The sequence below is a fragment of the Nicotiana attenuata genome, unplaced genomic scaffold (genome assembly GCF_001879085.1).
Source record: "Nicotiana attenuata strain UT unplaced genomic scaffold, NIATTr2, whole genome shotgun sequence".
Taxonomy (NCBI): Eukaryota; Viridiplantae; Streptophyta; class Magnoliopsida; order Solanales; family Solanaceae; genus Nicotiana; species Nicotiana attenuata.
In genome coordinates this window covers 251,241-264,837 of record NW_017670634.1, presented here as the reverse complement: position 1 = coordinate 264,837, position 13,597 = coordinate 251,241, and the positions used below count along the sequence as shown (strand labels likewise).

Genomic DNA, 13,597 nt, shown 5'->3' with positions numbered 1-13,597 from the left:
GGCATTTTGCAACTACATGACCTAGCCTCCCACAATTTTTACATAAGGATTTCTCACCCTCGTATTGGACGTATTGCTTGTGATTTCCAATATGGATAACAGGAATAACCGGCTCCTCCAGTGGCAATTCTATACACAATCTTGTATAACGACCCCTTAGGGTAGAGGATGTACAAGCATTTATTTTAAATAACCTCCCAATGGTATTACCAATTTTCTCTAGTATGATACCGTTGTAGAACTTGATTGGCAATTGTGGTAAGCGAATCCAAACAACTGTTAGTGAATTATCAGCTTTCGTTGCTACAAAATTTGGTTTTCACCTTTGGACTGAAAGGAAATGACCAAATATAAACACAGACCATAATATAGTACCTTAAACATGTGTTCCTCACAATTGAATTTGGTAATATAATAGTCCGCCCCCATGTCAATTAAGGAAAAGTTCTCTGGGATTTTCTAAATTTCTTGTACTTTCTTTTTAAGAATATGGTGTTGAATTCTTTTACTGTGAAGTTTGATAATGACTGAAAATTTTCATGATTGATAGATGCGTTCTTGTTCTTCCAATGAAAGATGAATTTGATAACCCCCAATAGAACTTGTATTTGAAGATGATAGACTTGATCCTTGTGCTAGTGATCTAGTGAGGATAACCAGCAAAAGAAGGAGTGTGAACATTGATTAGTGTACCATGCTCACCCGCTATTAATTTGTATTTGAAATTTGGACCAGGTTTACAAGGATTTGTGTAGTAGATTTAGGATCTATATCAGGTGGTTTGGGTGGGATTTGACACAATTGGCTTAGATTTTCCAGAGCTACTGCAGTAGGTTAGGGCAAGTATAGAAGATTTTTCTTATTTAGTGAGAGGCAAGAGAAAAATTTTAGAGAGAGAATTTTTCCTGGGAGTTAAGTTGAACAATTTAACTTCGCTTATGCTGCAGAAAAGTTATAATCCCCCTCCATGTAATAGACACTTATTTGATGTTTTTACATCCATTTATATATTCTTTTATTTCCTTTTCGTGGTGTTTGGCCTTCTGATCTTTTCTTTTCTTTTTTGGGTAAACCTATAAATCCCTCATTTTGGAACTTCATATTTATCATTTTCTTTTTGTAATTTCTCCATTTTTTTTCCAGTCAACACAAGCATTTTAATTCATGGAAGGAAAAAGAAGACTAAAGAAACTTGATGGTATAATACATTAGAGTATTAATTTAGGGGACAAATTTCATTATGATTTGATCGCTCAATTAATTACGATACAATCAACTTAATCAAAAAATATTTTTTTTGATAATAAAGATAGATATTCTATTAAATAAACATATGCATACAGAAGTCTTCGTGCTCACGTTGCACTACATATGGTAAACCATTACTACTACTAGCTATATTGTTTGTAGTTTTAGCAAGCAAGTTACTAGTACAACATCCCAAAATAGTATGACTACTGACATAACTTCTAGTTTCACATACTACAGGTTGTACTTGCAAGTCATATGTACAATGTGGTAGCAAGCGTATAGTAGATACACCAAGCTTGTCCTCATCCCATATCTTACTAACAAAAAGTGATGGTTCAGCAAAAATCTGCATAGTAGAGTCTCCATTCAAAAAGCTTCCTGGATTTGCTAGTCGATCTGCTAATCTATTCTGCGCTCTGTACTACTTAATCAAAATTTTGATCATTAATGTAATGAACTAAATGGATCAATCTCTTTGGTTTTACCGTTTATGTTGTATTGTTTTCCTTGCCAAAGACGGTTACCCTTTACTCTCTATCCATGCACTTAAAAAAAATATACAATTGATAATTTTGATAATTAATAAATACTATCTTCCAAAAATATTAATTAAGTATTCACAAGTGTAGTGTTTTTATTTGCGAGAAATGAGATCTCTTATTTCCACTTTCTAATTTCAATAGTAAACAATGACCTTACAAAAATCTTGATCGATCTGATGTGTTATTTTTTATTGATCTCATGTGAGAAAAGGTCATGTAACTAAACAAATATTTGTTATACTACAAAGCCAAATCTAACTATGCAAATTAAGATAGTGCTTTTATTACTTTAATTTGCATAAATGTAATAGTATTATGAACAATTAAATAGGAAATACGAAATCAGGAGAAATGGTTCAATAATCCTTTACAATTTTAATAGAAGAATATGATTTTGAAAATCTCTTGCATTTTATTTTCAAATCTCATGGGTGTATAAGATCGCATGGGAGATTTAACAAAAGATTTTTTTTTTAAAAAAAAAAAAGTTGCAATGGCCATGAAACCAATTTACCCTAAGAGGAACCAAAGGGAAAAAGAATTGCATTACACAATATTTTTCTCTCTAAAATGAGCACTAACGTCCCTTTCCCAATTGATATTTGAGAGGACTATTTGTCAAGAACTCTTTCTTTCTAAAAGCAAAAGAAGATGGACAATTTATTTGTATCTTTTTTCTAATTAATATTTTCCTTGTGTATTTTTCTTTATACATTTGATTTTTATATATTTTAGTATGCGTTCCTTAGATTAAATATTTGTTATTTTTCGTATTAAAAGAAATGTATTTCTTCAATACCAATAAAATTTAAAGAAGAAAGGTATGATCCGGGCGGGTTAATTTACTGATTTATAAAAGTATAAATAAATAATGTAATAGAGAATAAATTGTGCAATGCTGAACAATACAAGACCAAAATTAGACCTTTTCGTTTTGGAAAAAAATCTAAATAGGCATTTGGATTTTCAATTAAAAAGTGCCGAAAAAGGTAAGTTTTGCCGGCGCGGAATCCACCGTTATTCAGCGAAAAGAAAACACGAGTTTTGTGTTTTTTGATTTTGCTTTCTGGAAAAACACACAGTTCTAATTTCTAAATAAAAAAAAAAAACAATATGGAATAAACAAATCACTCCGATCTCCCTCTCATCTCCCACATCTACACTCCACACTATTCCGGTGAGTCAAATTCTCCATTGCCCCAAAAAATCCTCTGTACATTCTGCCCCTAACAAAACCCCGTAATTCCCAATCACTCCCCACACTTCTATGTAATACGAAGCCTCTTTTTGTGTACAATGCTCCAATGGCTCAGTACAGACAATCAGGTGGTGGTTTAGGTTTTAGCAATAACAGTGGAGTTGTTCGAAACGGCGTTGCATCGGATCATCATGTATCTATTGGGATTCGTTCGAATAAGCAGCAGCAATCGCGAAATCAGCACCGTCGACTGAAGTCCACTGCCCGCAAGATCTCGATTGGTGCTATCATCGTTATTCTCTTCGTCGCCTTTGTTGTTTCTGTCTCTGCTTTCTTCTATTTCACTTCTCAAAATAGAGGTATTATTTGCTTTTACATTCGCGCATTTAACTACCAAAGGATACTGTTTTTTTTCTGGTTGGTGGTGGGTAATTGTAAATATAGTCTTAACTTGTATAACAAAATAAAAGGAAAATGAAAAATAGTAATTTCAGAGGATTTTTGCAGAACCAGGAATCATTGAATGTTGAAGTGATCAACCAAAAAGAAAGGTCGAAGAGCTTGTAAAATGTTGCAGTCTAATTCTGAAATTGAGAGTTGACTAGTTGGGTGATATTTCATATTTTATTCGTTACCAGATTTGGATGGTTAATGACTTATGTGCGAGTGGGAATGATTAGAAATGTGGCCTTTTCAGGTTTTCTAAGTAATTTGGTTTTTGGATAGTTGTAATTGAGTTAAACTTAAGTAAGAAGATCAGGCTTCTTGGATATAGTTGCTTAGATTAGACTACCATTAAGTATACTGAGTTATGGAATATCACGTTATGACCTTGTTATGAGGTTGAAAGTTCATGACCGACCAGAATAATGAAAGAATGTTGATGATTTGGTAAGTAATTCTACGCACTTAATTAACAAACAATGGGCTTATTAGGTTTATGCCACGTGTTACTTTGTAGCTGATAATGTGTAAATTTTAAAAATTGCGAGTCAACCAAATGAGTGCTGGAACTAGGAGAAGCACTTTAGAGAGTAATGGGTTTTAGGGTAAGTTAAGTAAGAGAAAATATATGCCCTGCAAATTTAGTCTCACTAGATAAATGTAGGTGAAGTAAGAGTAGACCGATTGTGGTACCTAAGTGCTAGTATGTAGGCTCAACCTTTAGGAAGAATGACATGATAATGAAGATCTAACACATAGATTAGAATAGGATGGTTCATTGAGGAGTGTTACACGAGTGCTTTGCGATATAGATATACCTAACAAAGTGAAAGGCGAGTTCTATAGAGTCGATGTGAGAGCAGCAACATTATGTGGGAGTTAAATGCCCAACATGTCCACAAGATAAATTAGCTTCTGGGATGCCTTCCAAATTGGGCGAGTCACTTTGTTCAAATACCCTATGTTCCAAGTATAATTGAGTTTTTAGGCAGAGTTTGAATTGTATGTGAATTTGGGCTCATTATCTGAAATTGTTTGGATCTCTTTGTACTTTTCTTATCCATTTTTAGAAAATTTGGATTAATGACAATAATAAGTGTAAAACTAGATGCTCCGATCAACTTGTAAAAGTCAAGAATTCAAAGGAGGTTGACTATGGATATCAATCTAAAGAAACAACGCGAACAAGGAAATGCTTCATATGATGTTCCGGTGTGTCCAGCTGGAATTGTTTTCTATATTTTTGGATTATTAGGCTAAATGTTCACTGAGTTGTGTTATAGAAATATATCCTCCGGTATTTAGACAATTTCCATGTTTGCTGTTGCAGAATTGGATAATAATCGCTTTCAAGATGATGTTGATGTAGAAAACGATTCAGATTTTCTTACAAATGTGACACGGACACAAGGGAAAGTTCTCCAATTTGGACATGGATCAGTAGCTCATGGCCGGGATTCTCGTTATTGGGACAAGGATGACAGGAGAAGGGATGATGATTACAATGAGGAGGACTTGGAGCGGATTACTGATGGTGACTTGGATAAGAATCAAAGTCCTCCAGATGGGAAGAGAAGCGATAAGAAGTCTCTTTCAAAAGGATTAGATCATGGTGGCAATGGTTTGTACAACGAAGCTGGACGTGATGAGTTGAAAAAATATGAAGCCAAATATCAAGCTTCCTTGGAGAATGCTGGGCACTCACAAGACGGACATCATTTGACAGACCAGCAATCTGATGATGCTGACAAGGGAAGGAAAAGTGAGACTATGGATGCTGATGATGGATATGATGATGGCATTGACTTAGAAGATGCACATACAGACGGATATGATGATGTTGGACATGAAGATTGGGACCATACTGTTGCTGCCGAATCCCAGGACATAAATGAGAGACATTCGTTGGATACACATGGTGCTGGAAATAAAAATCAAAATCATGCCAAAGAGGCTGGTAAAACATCCAAGGACTTCTCTAATAAGGAATCCTCTTCAAGTTCTCATCACCCTAAAAAGTCCTCATCAGAAAAGCGTCCAGTACCCAGAAGAAAGCCAAGGAAGCATGGTAATATTCTCTCCTATTTTAATTGGCGCCCTATGCCTTTATTTTATGATTATTTTGGCTTTAGGCCATACTTCGATGTTGCATTCCTTGGGTCTACTTGATTTTGAACTGATTTTAATATGGACAAAGAGAAATGTGCTTGGGGACATAGGGATATTCTATTATGGGAACTTGGTATTACTTAGTAATAGCTTTTTTAGATGCTAGAACTATTTTTGAGTCAATTCCTTTTGATGCTGCAGCTGTCTTTGGTAGAGCTTTTATCCTTCTCATCTCTTTAATTGGATAATAGCTGCTAGTATTTAGTTCTGTACAGTCAAGGAAAAAAAAAGGAAAAAAGAAACAGCTGCTACTTTGCATCTTGATAAGCGTATTATGCTGCTAATGATAGGAGGAGGTAATCAGCACTTCAGTTTTTGTTAGTTATTGGTATAATAATCAAGAAGTTAGTTACTGGAGTAGAATTTTTCTATGATAAATCTCATCAAAGAAGTAGATCAACGTTGCTCAAAAATCTTTTATTTAAGCGATCTCACTGTGGAAACTCACTTTTTAGCCTGCTGAATCTGCTAGCTAGATGTGTGATTTCACCCTTTGCCTGTCACAGTCATCGTGGTTTGTTCTGCAGTGTATTAGCAGTCTTTTGTATATATATTTTGGATCTTAACAAGGTAGCAAACGAGGATTCAAGCCCTTTTCGTCATTGCATGGAACATCTTCAGATTTCTGGATTGAACATGTGGAGTTTCTGTATTTCTTGCACTTAATAGAATCGGTTAATGTGTTAAATCTTGGACATTAGCTTCCCACTCCCTTTCACTTGGACTTAAATAGTCATGCTTTTCATATACAGCTTGTGAGATGAAAATTTTGAATGCTAGTGCTCTTATTGTGGAACCTTTGGAAAGTCGAAAGTTCGCAAGATTCTCATTGCAGTATACAGAAACAGAGGACAGGCCTGTTGACAATGCAAACTGGGAACCAAGATTTGCTGGGCATCAAAGTCTGGAAGAACGGAAAGAATCTTTTCTTGCACGCAATCAGAAAATAAACTGTGGCTTTGTTGGAGGTCCTGAAGGAACGCCAAGTACCGGTTTTGACTTGGCAGAAGATGATGCAAAATACATTAGCAGTTGCCACATTGCTGTAGTTTCATGCATCTTCGGAAATTCAGATCGCTTGAGAATACCAGTGGGCAAAATGGTATTGAACAAATTCCTTTTCCTTTTTAACTCTTACTCATTTTAGTTCTCCTAATTCCAGAATACTAACTCATGAAACTATTCCTGTGTATATGGGTACACACGTATACCAAACATATTTTCATGTTGATTACTAGGAGGACCTCATGTACACACTTGTTAAACTGGCCAAAGGTTTTCATGTATATGAAGCTGACAGAATAAAGAGAAGATTTACTAGTGGAATAGTGCTTAATCTCCTAAAAGTCTTTGGATACATCCTATTGAGATGTACTTACATAAGATGTTCATCTGCTTGAAGAAAAAACATAGCGAAGCTCCAAATTCCTATTCGACAACTAAAAGAGATAGAGAGCCATTTTGGCAGCTGACTAACAAGGGATTTGGCACAGTAACCCTGCATCAAAAAGAAAAAGAAAATGAAAGGAAAACATATAAGAATCCAATCAAATGGTCTGGACAGTAAGGGATAGCAGAAAGCATTCATTGCCTTAATTTTAGAGCTTTTACTTTCCTATTTTTTGGTTCAATTTGGCTTTTATTCAGGACATAGATGCCTAGGTAGACACAATCGACGAATTACACAATTTGTAATTATGTTTTGCAGCACTAGCATAGTGCCCATCCTACTTCAAGAAAATTCTCATTACTTATAAAGAACATATGAATCCAATCAATAGAGTCAAATTTCTATTTAGTTGGCATTTCTACTTTTGGTATACTTCCTGTATACAGGGTTACTTTTCTTACTTTATCCGAAAAGGAAAATCCAAACTAATGCTCATATAAGAAAATTGTAAGTTTTTAACCACCCTTATACCGGTGGCAATCATAGTCCAACCATTCTCAACTATCATCTAGGTTTCCTGACTAGTAGGCTTTATTGAGGAGGTGATAGCAGAATGGTATGGCAAACTAAAAGGGGGACAGAGGACTAATTATCACTTTTCAATTTGGGGTGAGAACTATGGAGAAGCGTTATGAAGGGATAGGAAGAGTTCAGCAGCTACTCTACATTTAAGGTGGGAGATGGCAGTAGGATTAGTTTTGGGGTCACAGTTGGGGTGGAGGAAATGTATTAGCTTTTCTTTCCTTTTATATAAATTTCGAGCCAGAGATAGATGACTGTACAGCAGATTTGACGGACACATGAGGGGTGAATTCATTGGAAGTTGAGTTTTTAAGAAAAATCTGCAGGACTAGGAGATTGACAAATTACAGCTTGTTAATACTATGAGCAAAACATATTACGTACTAGTGGGGACTCATGGAGATGGGGAGCAAGGAGAGATAACTTGTTCTTAGTTTAACTCGTAGCACCATAAAAGATAAATTTTCCGCACTTATTCCGTTTGGATACCTGGTATGCTTCTTCGCTTGTTGGTAGCAAAGAGAGCTATATTGGCAATTGAGAACCTAAGAAAGAGAATGGCTATGGACTGTTGATAAAGCAGTCAGGACAGTAGGAAGCTTCTTGGCCCTGGAAGATGATATGGAAGAGAGATACTGTGTTTCCACCAGGTGGAAATACAACGTCTGAACCCATCAAACTGTGTCCTTTTTTCTGTCTCCCCCTTTTCTTTCACTCAATCATTTCCCATTTCAACTTCATCACCCCCACAGAATCCTATCTCCATTATCCCTATCTTTGAACTCTTTATATGTAACTGTGAGAAAATCAGAATCAAATAACATCAGCTGTCAAACTAGCTTTCGAGCAATATTTGACCGATAGAGCTGAGAATGTAGAGGTCTTATATTCTTGCAGCATTCTTTAGCACACTGTAAGCAGCTTTCTCCTGGCTTATTTTTCTCTTTCTAATTCTCCTTCAAGATAGAGTAATTTCCTAGCCATGTTACCTTTGTATTTGATTTGGATCAGTCTTTTTGCTCAAGAATGAAACTCAAAACAGAAGGAAAGAACATGAAAAACTCAGAGTCAACTAGTTCAGTCTTGGATCTACAGGTTTTCTAGTTCTTTTGTTTTGACCAATTTTTTCATTGTGAAAAAATAGCTATGTAAGACCAGTGGCATGACAACTTCTTTGTTAAACCGGTTGAACTGGTTTGTCCGCACCAGTTTTAAAAGCTTTGCTTCTATTTTTTTTCCAGTTAGGTTTATAAAGCATTTAGGAGGGAAGCTATTTTATAGAATGTAGAATCTATTGTGGTTGGCCTACTCAACAAGAAAAAAGATAGGAAGAGATTCTATTGTGATTCACCTGTTTCATGTTCTGTCAGTACCTTTTTTAGTTGTCTATCCAAGATTTTAAATTATTTCACCTGAACTTATCGTTAGCTTCATTGCATGACATCTTTTATTAATTTAAATTCCTTTTCCAGGTTTCCCGTGTATCAAAGAAAAATGTTTGCTTCGTTATGTTTGTGGATGAAGTTACTCTACAAACTCTTTCAGCTGAAGGTAAGATGCCCGACAGCATGGGATTTGTAGGTTTATGGAAGATCGTAGTGGTAAAAAATCTTCCTTATTCTGATATGCGGAGAGTGGGAAAGATACCAAAGTTATTGTCTCATCGGCTCTTTACTTCAGCCAGGTAACTGGAATTACATCTTGTTTATTTTGTTTGTTGTATGTTGCTGCTTATATTCTTCTTGCTATAGCTTGTTAATCACTCAATTTTCACTTCCAACCAGGGGTTTATCAAATCGTAAAAGGAAGAAGATAAAATGAAAAAACAAATCTAGTTTTTAATGCTTCTAGCTTCTTATTGTCTGTACTGAGTTTAAAATTTAACTTAAGGCCATCATTTGGTGGTTTGGTGTTTGGTACCTTCTCAGCATTTGCTTCATGCTTCTTCCATAGCATCGAAGTACCAGCTTCATTGACAATTTTTCTTTTTGCTAGTCAAAAAATTGGTGAGTGCTTTTTCCTAATATTGGATTGATGAAAGCTTCTTTTAATGGGTATTATTTGAGCTAAGAGGACGTAACATTAATAAAAACATTAGTCTCAGTAGGGGCCGACCGTCAAGTAATGTCTCTTTTGGGTTTAGCCTGAATAGTTTTTCCACTTTGAAGTGGTGACGCAGTGAGTAGTTTTCTCCATTTAAAAGATGTATAGACTACTAGACTGAAGTCAATTGGTAAGTGCGAATGTACTAGTTTCTGCAAACTAAGTAAGTAGAGAATGCTAAGATGGTACCGAAAGAGAGGTAGAGATTGCATTGGAATTTGGTGTGCTGTTGATCGGCTTTACTTGCCCTTCCCTCTGTCTGCAGGAGGTTAAACTATATTTAGAGTAGTGAGTTATGCGACTGCCAAGGTCACAACCATGAGTTTCAGCGGATTCTTGGTACTAATTTTCTATTACTTATTAGTGCTCTTAACCCTTAGGTAGCTACTTTCAGGATCCTCACAATTTGTCTGGATTCCTGCTTTTCCTTGTTTCTATGGATGGAGTTGGGAATGATATAACATGGAAAATGTTAATAACGAAAACATTGCTCTTCTGATTTACTGCAAAATCATTTCTCGACCTTCGCACTTTTCTGCCCTTCCATATTTGTCCAACCTGTAGTAGAGACTTGCATATATGCTGTCTTATGTTGTAGACCCGCATCACCTGTAATATAGTATCATCTGTGAATGGAGTAGCAAAAGGTGAACGATGTGGTAATGTATCTCACAAGTGAGAACTGTACTCTATGTTAGCGCAAGATGGATTTTTGATGTACTGTTTGAGGAAGCCTCTTGCTTGCTGTTTTTATCCTTGGTTTGGTCCCTCCATTTCTGTATCCTTGGCTTGGTTTGCTCAAACTTTCTAAATTTCTGTTTGTTAATGAAAATGTTGAAATGCTTGTATGAATTGCTTATTAAAGACTCTCTCCCTGAAGAAAGAGGAGATAAAAGGGCGAATAATGTAGTAGCTTATGAATTGCTTATTAAATTATGCAGGTATTCCATATGGTTAGATAGCAAGCTTCGCCTGCAGCTTGACCCCCTACTCATCTTGGAGTACTTTCTGTGGCGAAAAGGTTATGAATATGCAATTTCCAATCACTATGACAGGCATTGTGTGTGGGAAGAAGTTGCGCAAAACAAGAAGCTTAACAAGTACAATCATACTGTCATAGATGAACAATTTGCTTTTTACCAGGCTGATGGATTGCAAAGATTTAATGCATCTGATCCAAACAAGCTTCTTCACAGCAGTATGTTTTACTCCTCCATATTTAATTGAGAAAAGGTCCAAAATTACCCCTCTACTATGGTATATTGTTTACTTTTGCCACCCGTTATACTTTTCGTCCAATCTAGCCCCTACCGTTAGTCAAGTTTTTAAAATTACCCCTAACCCTAATAGCTGACCCCCTCAATTTCATCCATGTCAGCTGCCAAGTCACTCGACACCACCAAATTAAAACCCCACAGACCCAAGAAGTATCCCCAATTACAACTCCATCTTCCTAAGTCATACCACTGCACCATCACCGAAATCTTATTTCCACCGTCAACTTCGCCGCACCATGACCCAGTATCATCCTGTCAGCTTCAAATGACCCTCAATGTAGAGGCAAAATATTATCAGAGCTGAGAACCTGGAAAAGGAGAGACAAAAAAAAGAGAGGAAGAAAATAGAAAGAGGTTTTTGGCCGGAAATTGATCGGAATTCAATACATACAAGAACATCAACATCACCATAACAAAAATTTAACAGTAAAAGAGGAAGATATTAGGATTTCTTGTATTTTGCTACTTTTCTGGCTAAGACCAGACTTTCACCCCTCCGTCCAAGACCATCAAACACTGTCGACATTGCCAAGATCTTCATTTTTTCTGTGTTACCTATTAAAACAAAAGTACAGTCTCTTCCAACAACTAAGTGCTGCAACTGTAAGTGCAGCAACAGTAAGTGCCGGCTTACACTCGGTTCCTCCTTCTCCATCAAAACGTCCACTGGTTCTTGTCGGTTCCTCCATCTCCAGCCTTCTCCGCCAATCAGATTTTTCAGAATCCCTCCTAAATTCAGCCCCTGCTGCTGGTCTTCTTTTCTCTGTATCAGCCAAAAAAAAAGAACTAAAGACGAATTGATGTCATCCACCATTACCGCCATCACTGCAGCTTTCCACCACCACCACAAAATTGTCATCATCCATCACCTTCAGAAACCCACAAAATCGTGCCCACCTCTGAGTACCCACGCCATCAAACACAATTAAAGAATCAAGAAAATCCTAAAGTTCTCTCTTCGGGAAAGTGATTTGGCCGGTTAGTTGAGAAGGGGAGGAGTGAGAACAGAAGGGGGAATGGGATGGAAGGAACTGTTGCCGGGTCTTTGTTTTCCAAACATGTCTATTTCAATGGGTCTGTGGGGTTTTAATTTGGTGGGGCCGAGTGACTTGGCAGCTGACATGGATGAAATTGAGGGGGTCAGCTGCCACGGTGTGGATCCGTTAGGGTTAGAGGTAATTTTAGAAACTTGATTAACGGTAGGGGCTAGGTTGGACGAGAAGTATAACGGGTGGCAGAAGTAAACAATATACCATAGTAGAGGGGCAATTTTGGACCTTTTCCCTATTTAATTTCATGCAAGACCTTTCGTCTTTGAGTAATCATTGGCATAATATCATTACATGTTTCTGACAGATGTACCAGAAGGATCTTTTATTGTGAGGGCTCACACGCCAATGTCAAATTTGTTTTCTTGTTTATGGTTCAATGAGGTCGAGCGGTTTACTCCCCGCGATCAGCTTAGTTTTGCATATACATACTATAAGTTGAGAAGAACAAACCCAGATAAACCTTTTTATCTCAACATGTTCAAGGTAAGAACTTTAATTTGCTCCGCAGCACAACTATGCTGATAGACGACCTTCCTTTTTTATCTTACACTTTCTTTGTGCATTGTAGGATTGTGAAAGGCGAAAGATAGCTAAGTTGTTCCGTCACAGATCAGACGAGAAGAGGAATATCGCTCAACGTGAGACAGAGTAAACATGGAGAGAACTTCTGGTATTGGTGGATGATTCATTTTTTTGTTATATGCATCGCTATATTGTACTTGCTTGCTGGAAAGAGGTCATTGTGCCATAGCCGTCTGATTGTCTGTTGTACATTACCAAAATTTTCTCTAGAGAAAGCGATATACGTCCAACTTTATCGACTCAAAGCAAAGCAAGGTGGATCTGCGGGCTTTATCTTTCTGCTGGAAAGAACACACCAACAGCATTACAGCTTCCATTCTATTAATTTCATTGCCTTGACCAACTCCTAGTGTGAAGCATCCTACACCTTTACACTTTGTATCTACATGAGTTGGAACACCTGATACAATATGTATTCTTTTTCTATGAAGCAGGGTGCCAATTGATTGTTTTCTATTTCTTGTCAATCGATCGGGTGACTTATTAAGTTCATCTTTTCTCTTTTATGAATTGATACTAGTATTCATATTCAATTTATAGCGTAGGCTTATCGTGATGAATTTGACATTTACTGTGGGCCAAAAGGGCTGCTTGTGATTGGCCGATTTACAGTAAGCGTAAAAGGACTATCTACACCAATCATGATAGGTGAAAATTAAATTAGTGAATGACAATTGAGAATTTATTAACACAACTCATTAACAATATGTGAATGTCAAAGAACTGTCTTTTCTTTATAGCAGTTTACTCTCTACTTTAAAAAGAATGGAGGGTTTGATCTTTGGAGTACAAAAGGTTGGACTAAGGTAGAACTCTTGGGAGGTACTTTTGTTCTACTTTACTATAGCGGTTTTAGATTTGTGGTTGTTCTCTTGTAAGTGCCCATCCCTTTGGTTTTCACAACCAAAAATTTATTTATCGAGAGAAATATGCATGCAGAGATTCAAAAAAGAATTGATCTGGTTGAAGTCATTATTTTCATGGGATTCCCAAAATTATTAATAGAA

At 36.6% G+C, this 13,597-nt stretch overlaps 1 protein-coding gene across 2 annotated transcripts; it reads left to right on the top strand.

Annotated features, from left to right (window-relative positions):
* Window positions 1–2,750: 2,750 nt before the first annotated feature.
* Window positions 2,751–13,082, top strand: LOC109241737. 2 transcript variants are annotated; one of them, XM_019408508.1, is made up of 8 exons: window positions 2,751–3,350; window positions 4,766–5,503; window positions 6,357–6,706; window positions 9,049–9,260; window positions 10,621–10,877; window positions 12,313–12,491; window positions 12,577–12,678; window positions 12,801–13,082. In XM_019408508.1, the coding sequence occupies exons 1-7, from the start codon at window positions 3,098–3,100 to the stop codon at window positions 12,658–12,660; spliced, it is 2,073 nt and encodes a 690-aa protein (XP_019264053.1). In that variant the 5' UTR covers window positions 2,751–3,097; the 3' UTR covers window positions 12,661–12,678; window positions 12,801–13,082. The 2 variants fall into 2 exon arrangements, with proteins under 2 accessions (XP_019264053.1, XP_019264052.1); XM_019408507.1 differs by having other exon boundaries at window positions 2,752–3,350; window positions 12,577–13,082.
* The last annotated feature ends 515 nt before the right edge of the window (window positions 13,083–13,597 follow it).

Coding starts and splice junctions, on each gene's coding strand:
- LOC109241737 (XM_019408508.1), top strand. CDS start 3,098: ATGGCTCAGTACAGACAATCAGGTGGTGGTTTAGGTTTTAGCAATAAC. Junction 5,504..6,356: donor AAGAAAGCCAAGGAAGCATG/GTAATATTCTCT, acceptor TTTCATATACAG/CTTGTGAGATGAAAATTTTG. Junction 12,492..12,576: donor TTTATCTCAACATGTTCAAG/GTAAGAACTTTA, acceptor TGTGCATTGTAG/GATTGTGAAAGGCGAAAGAT.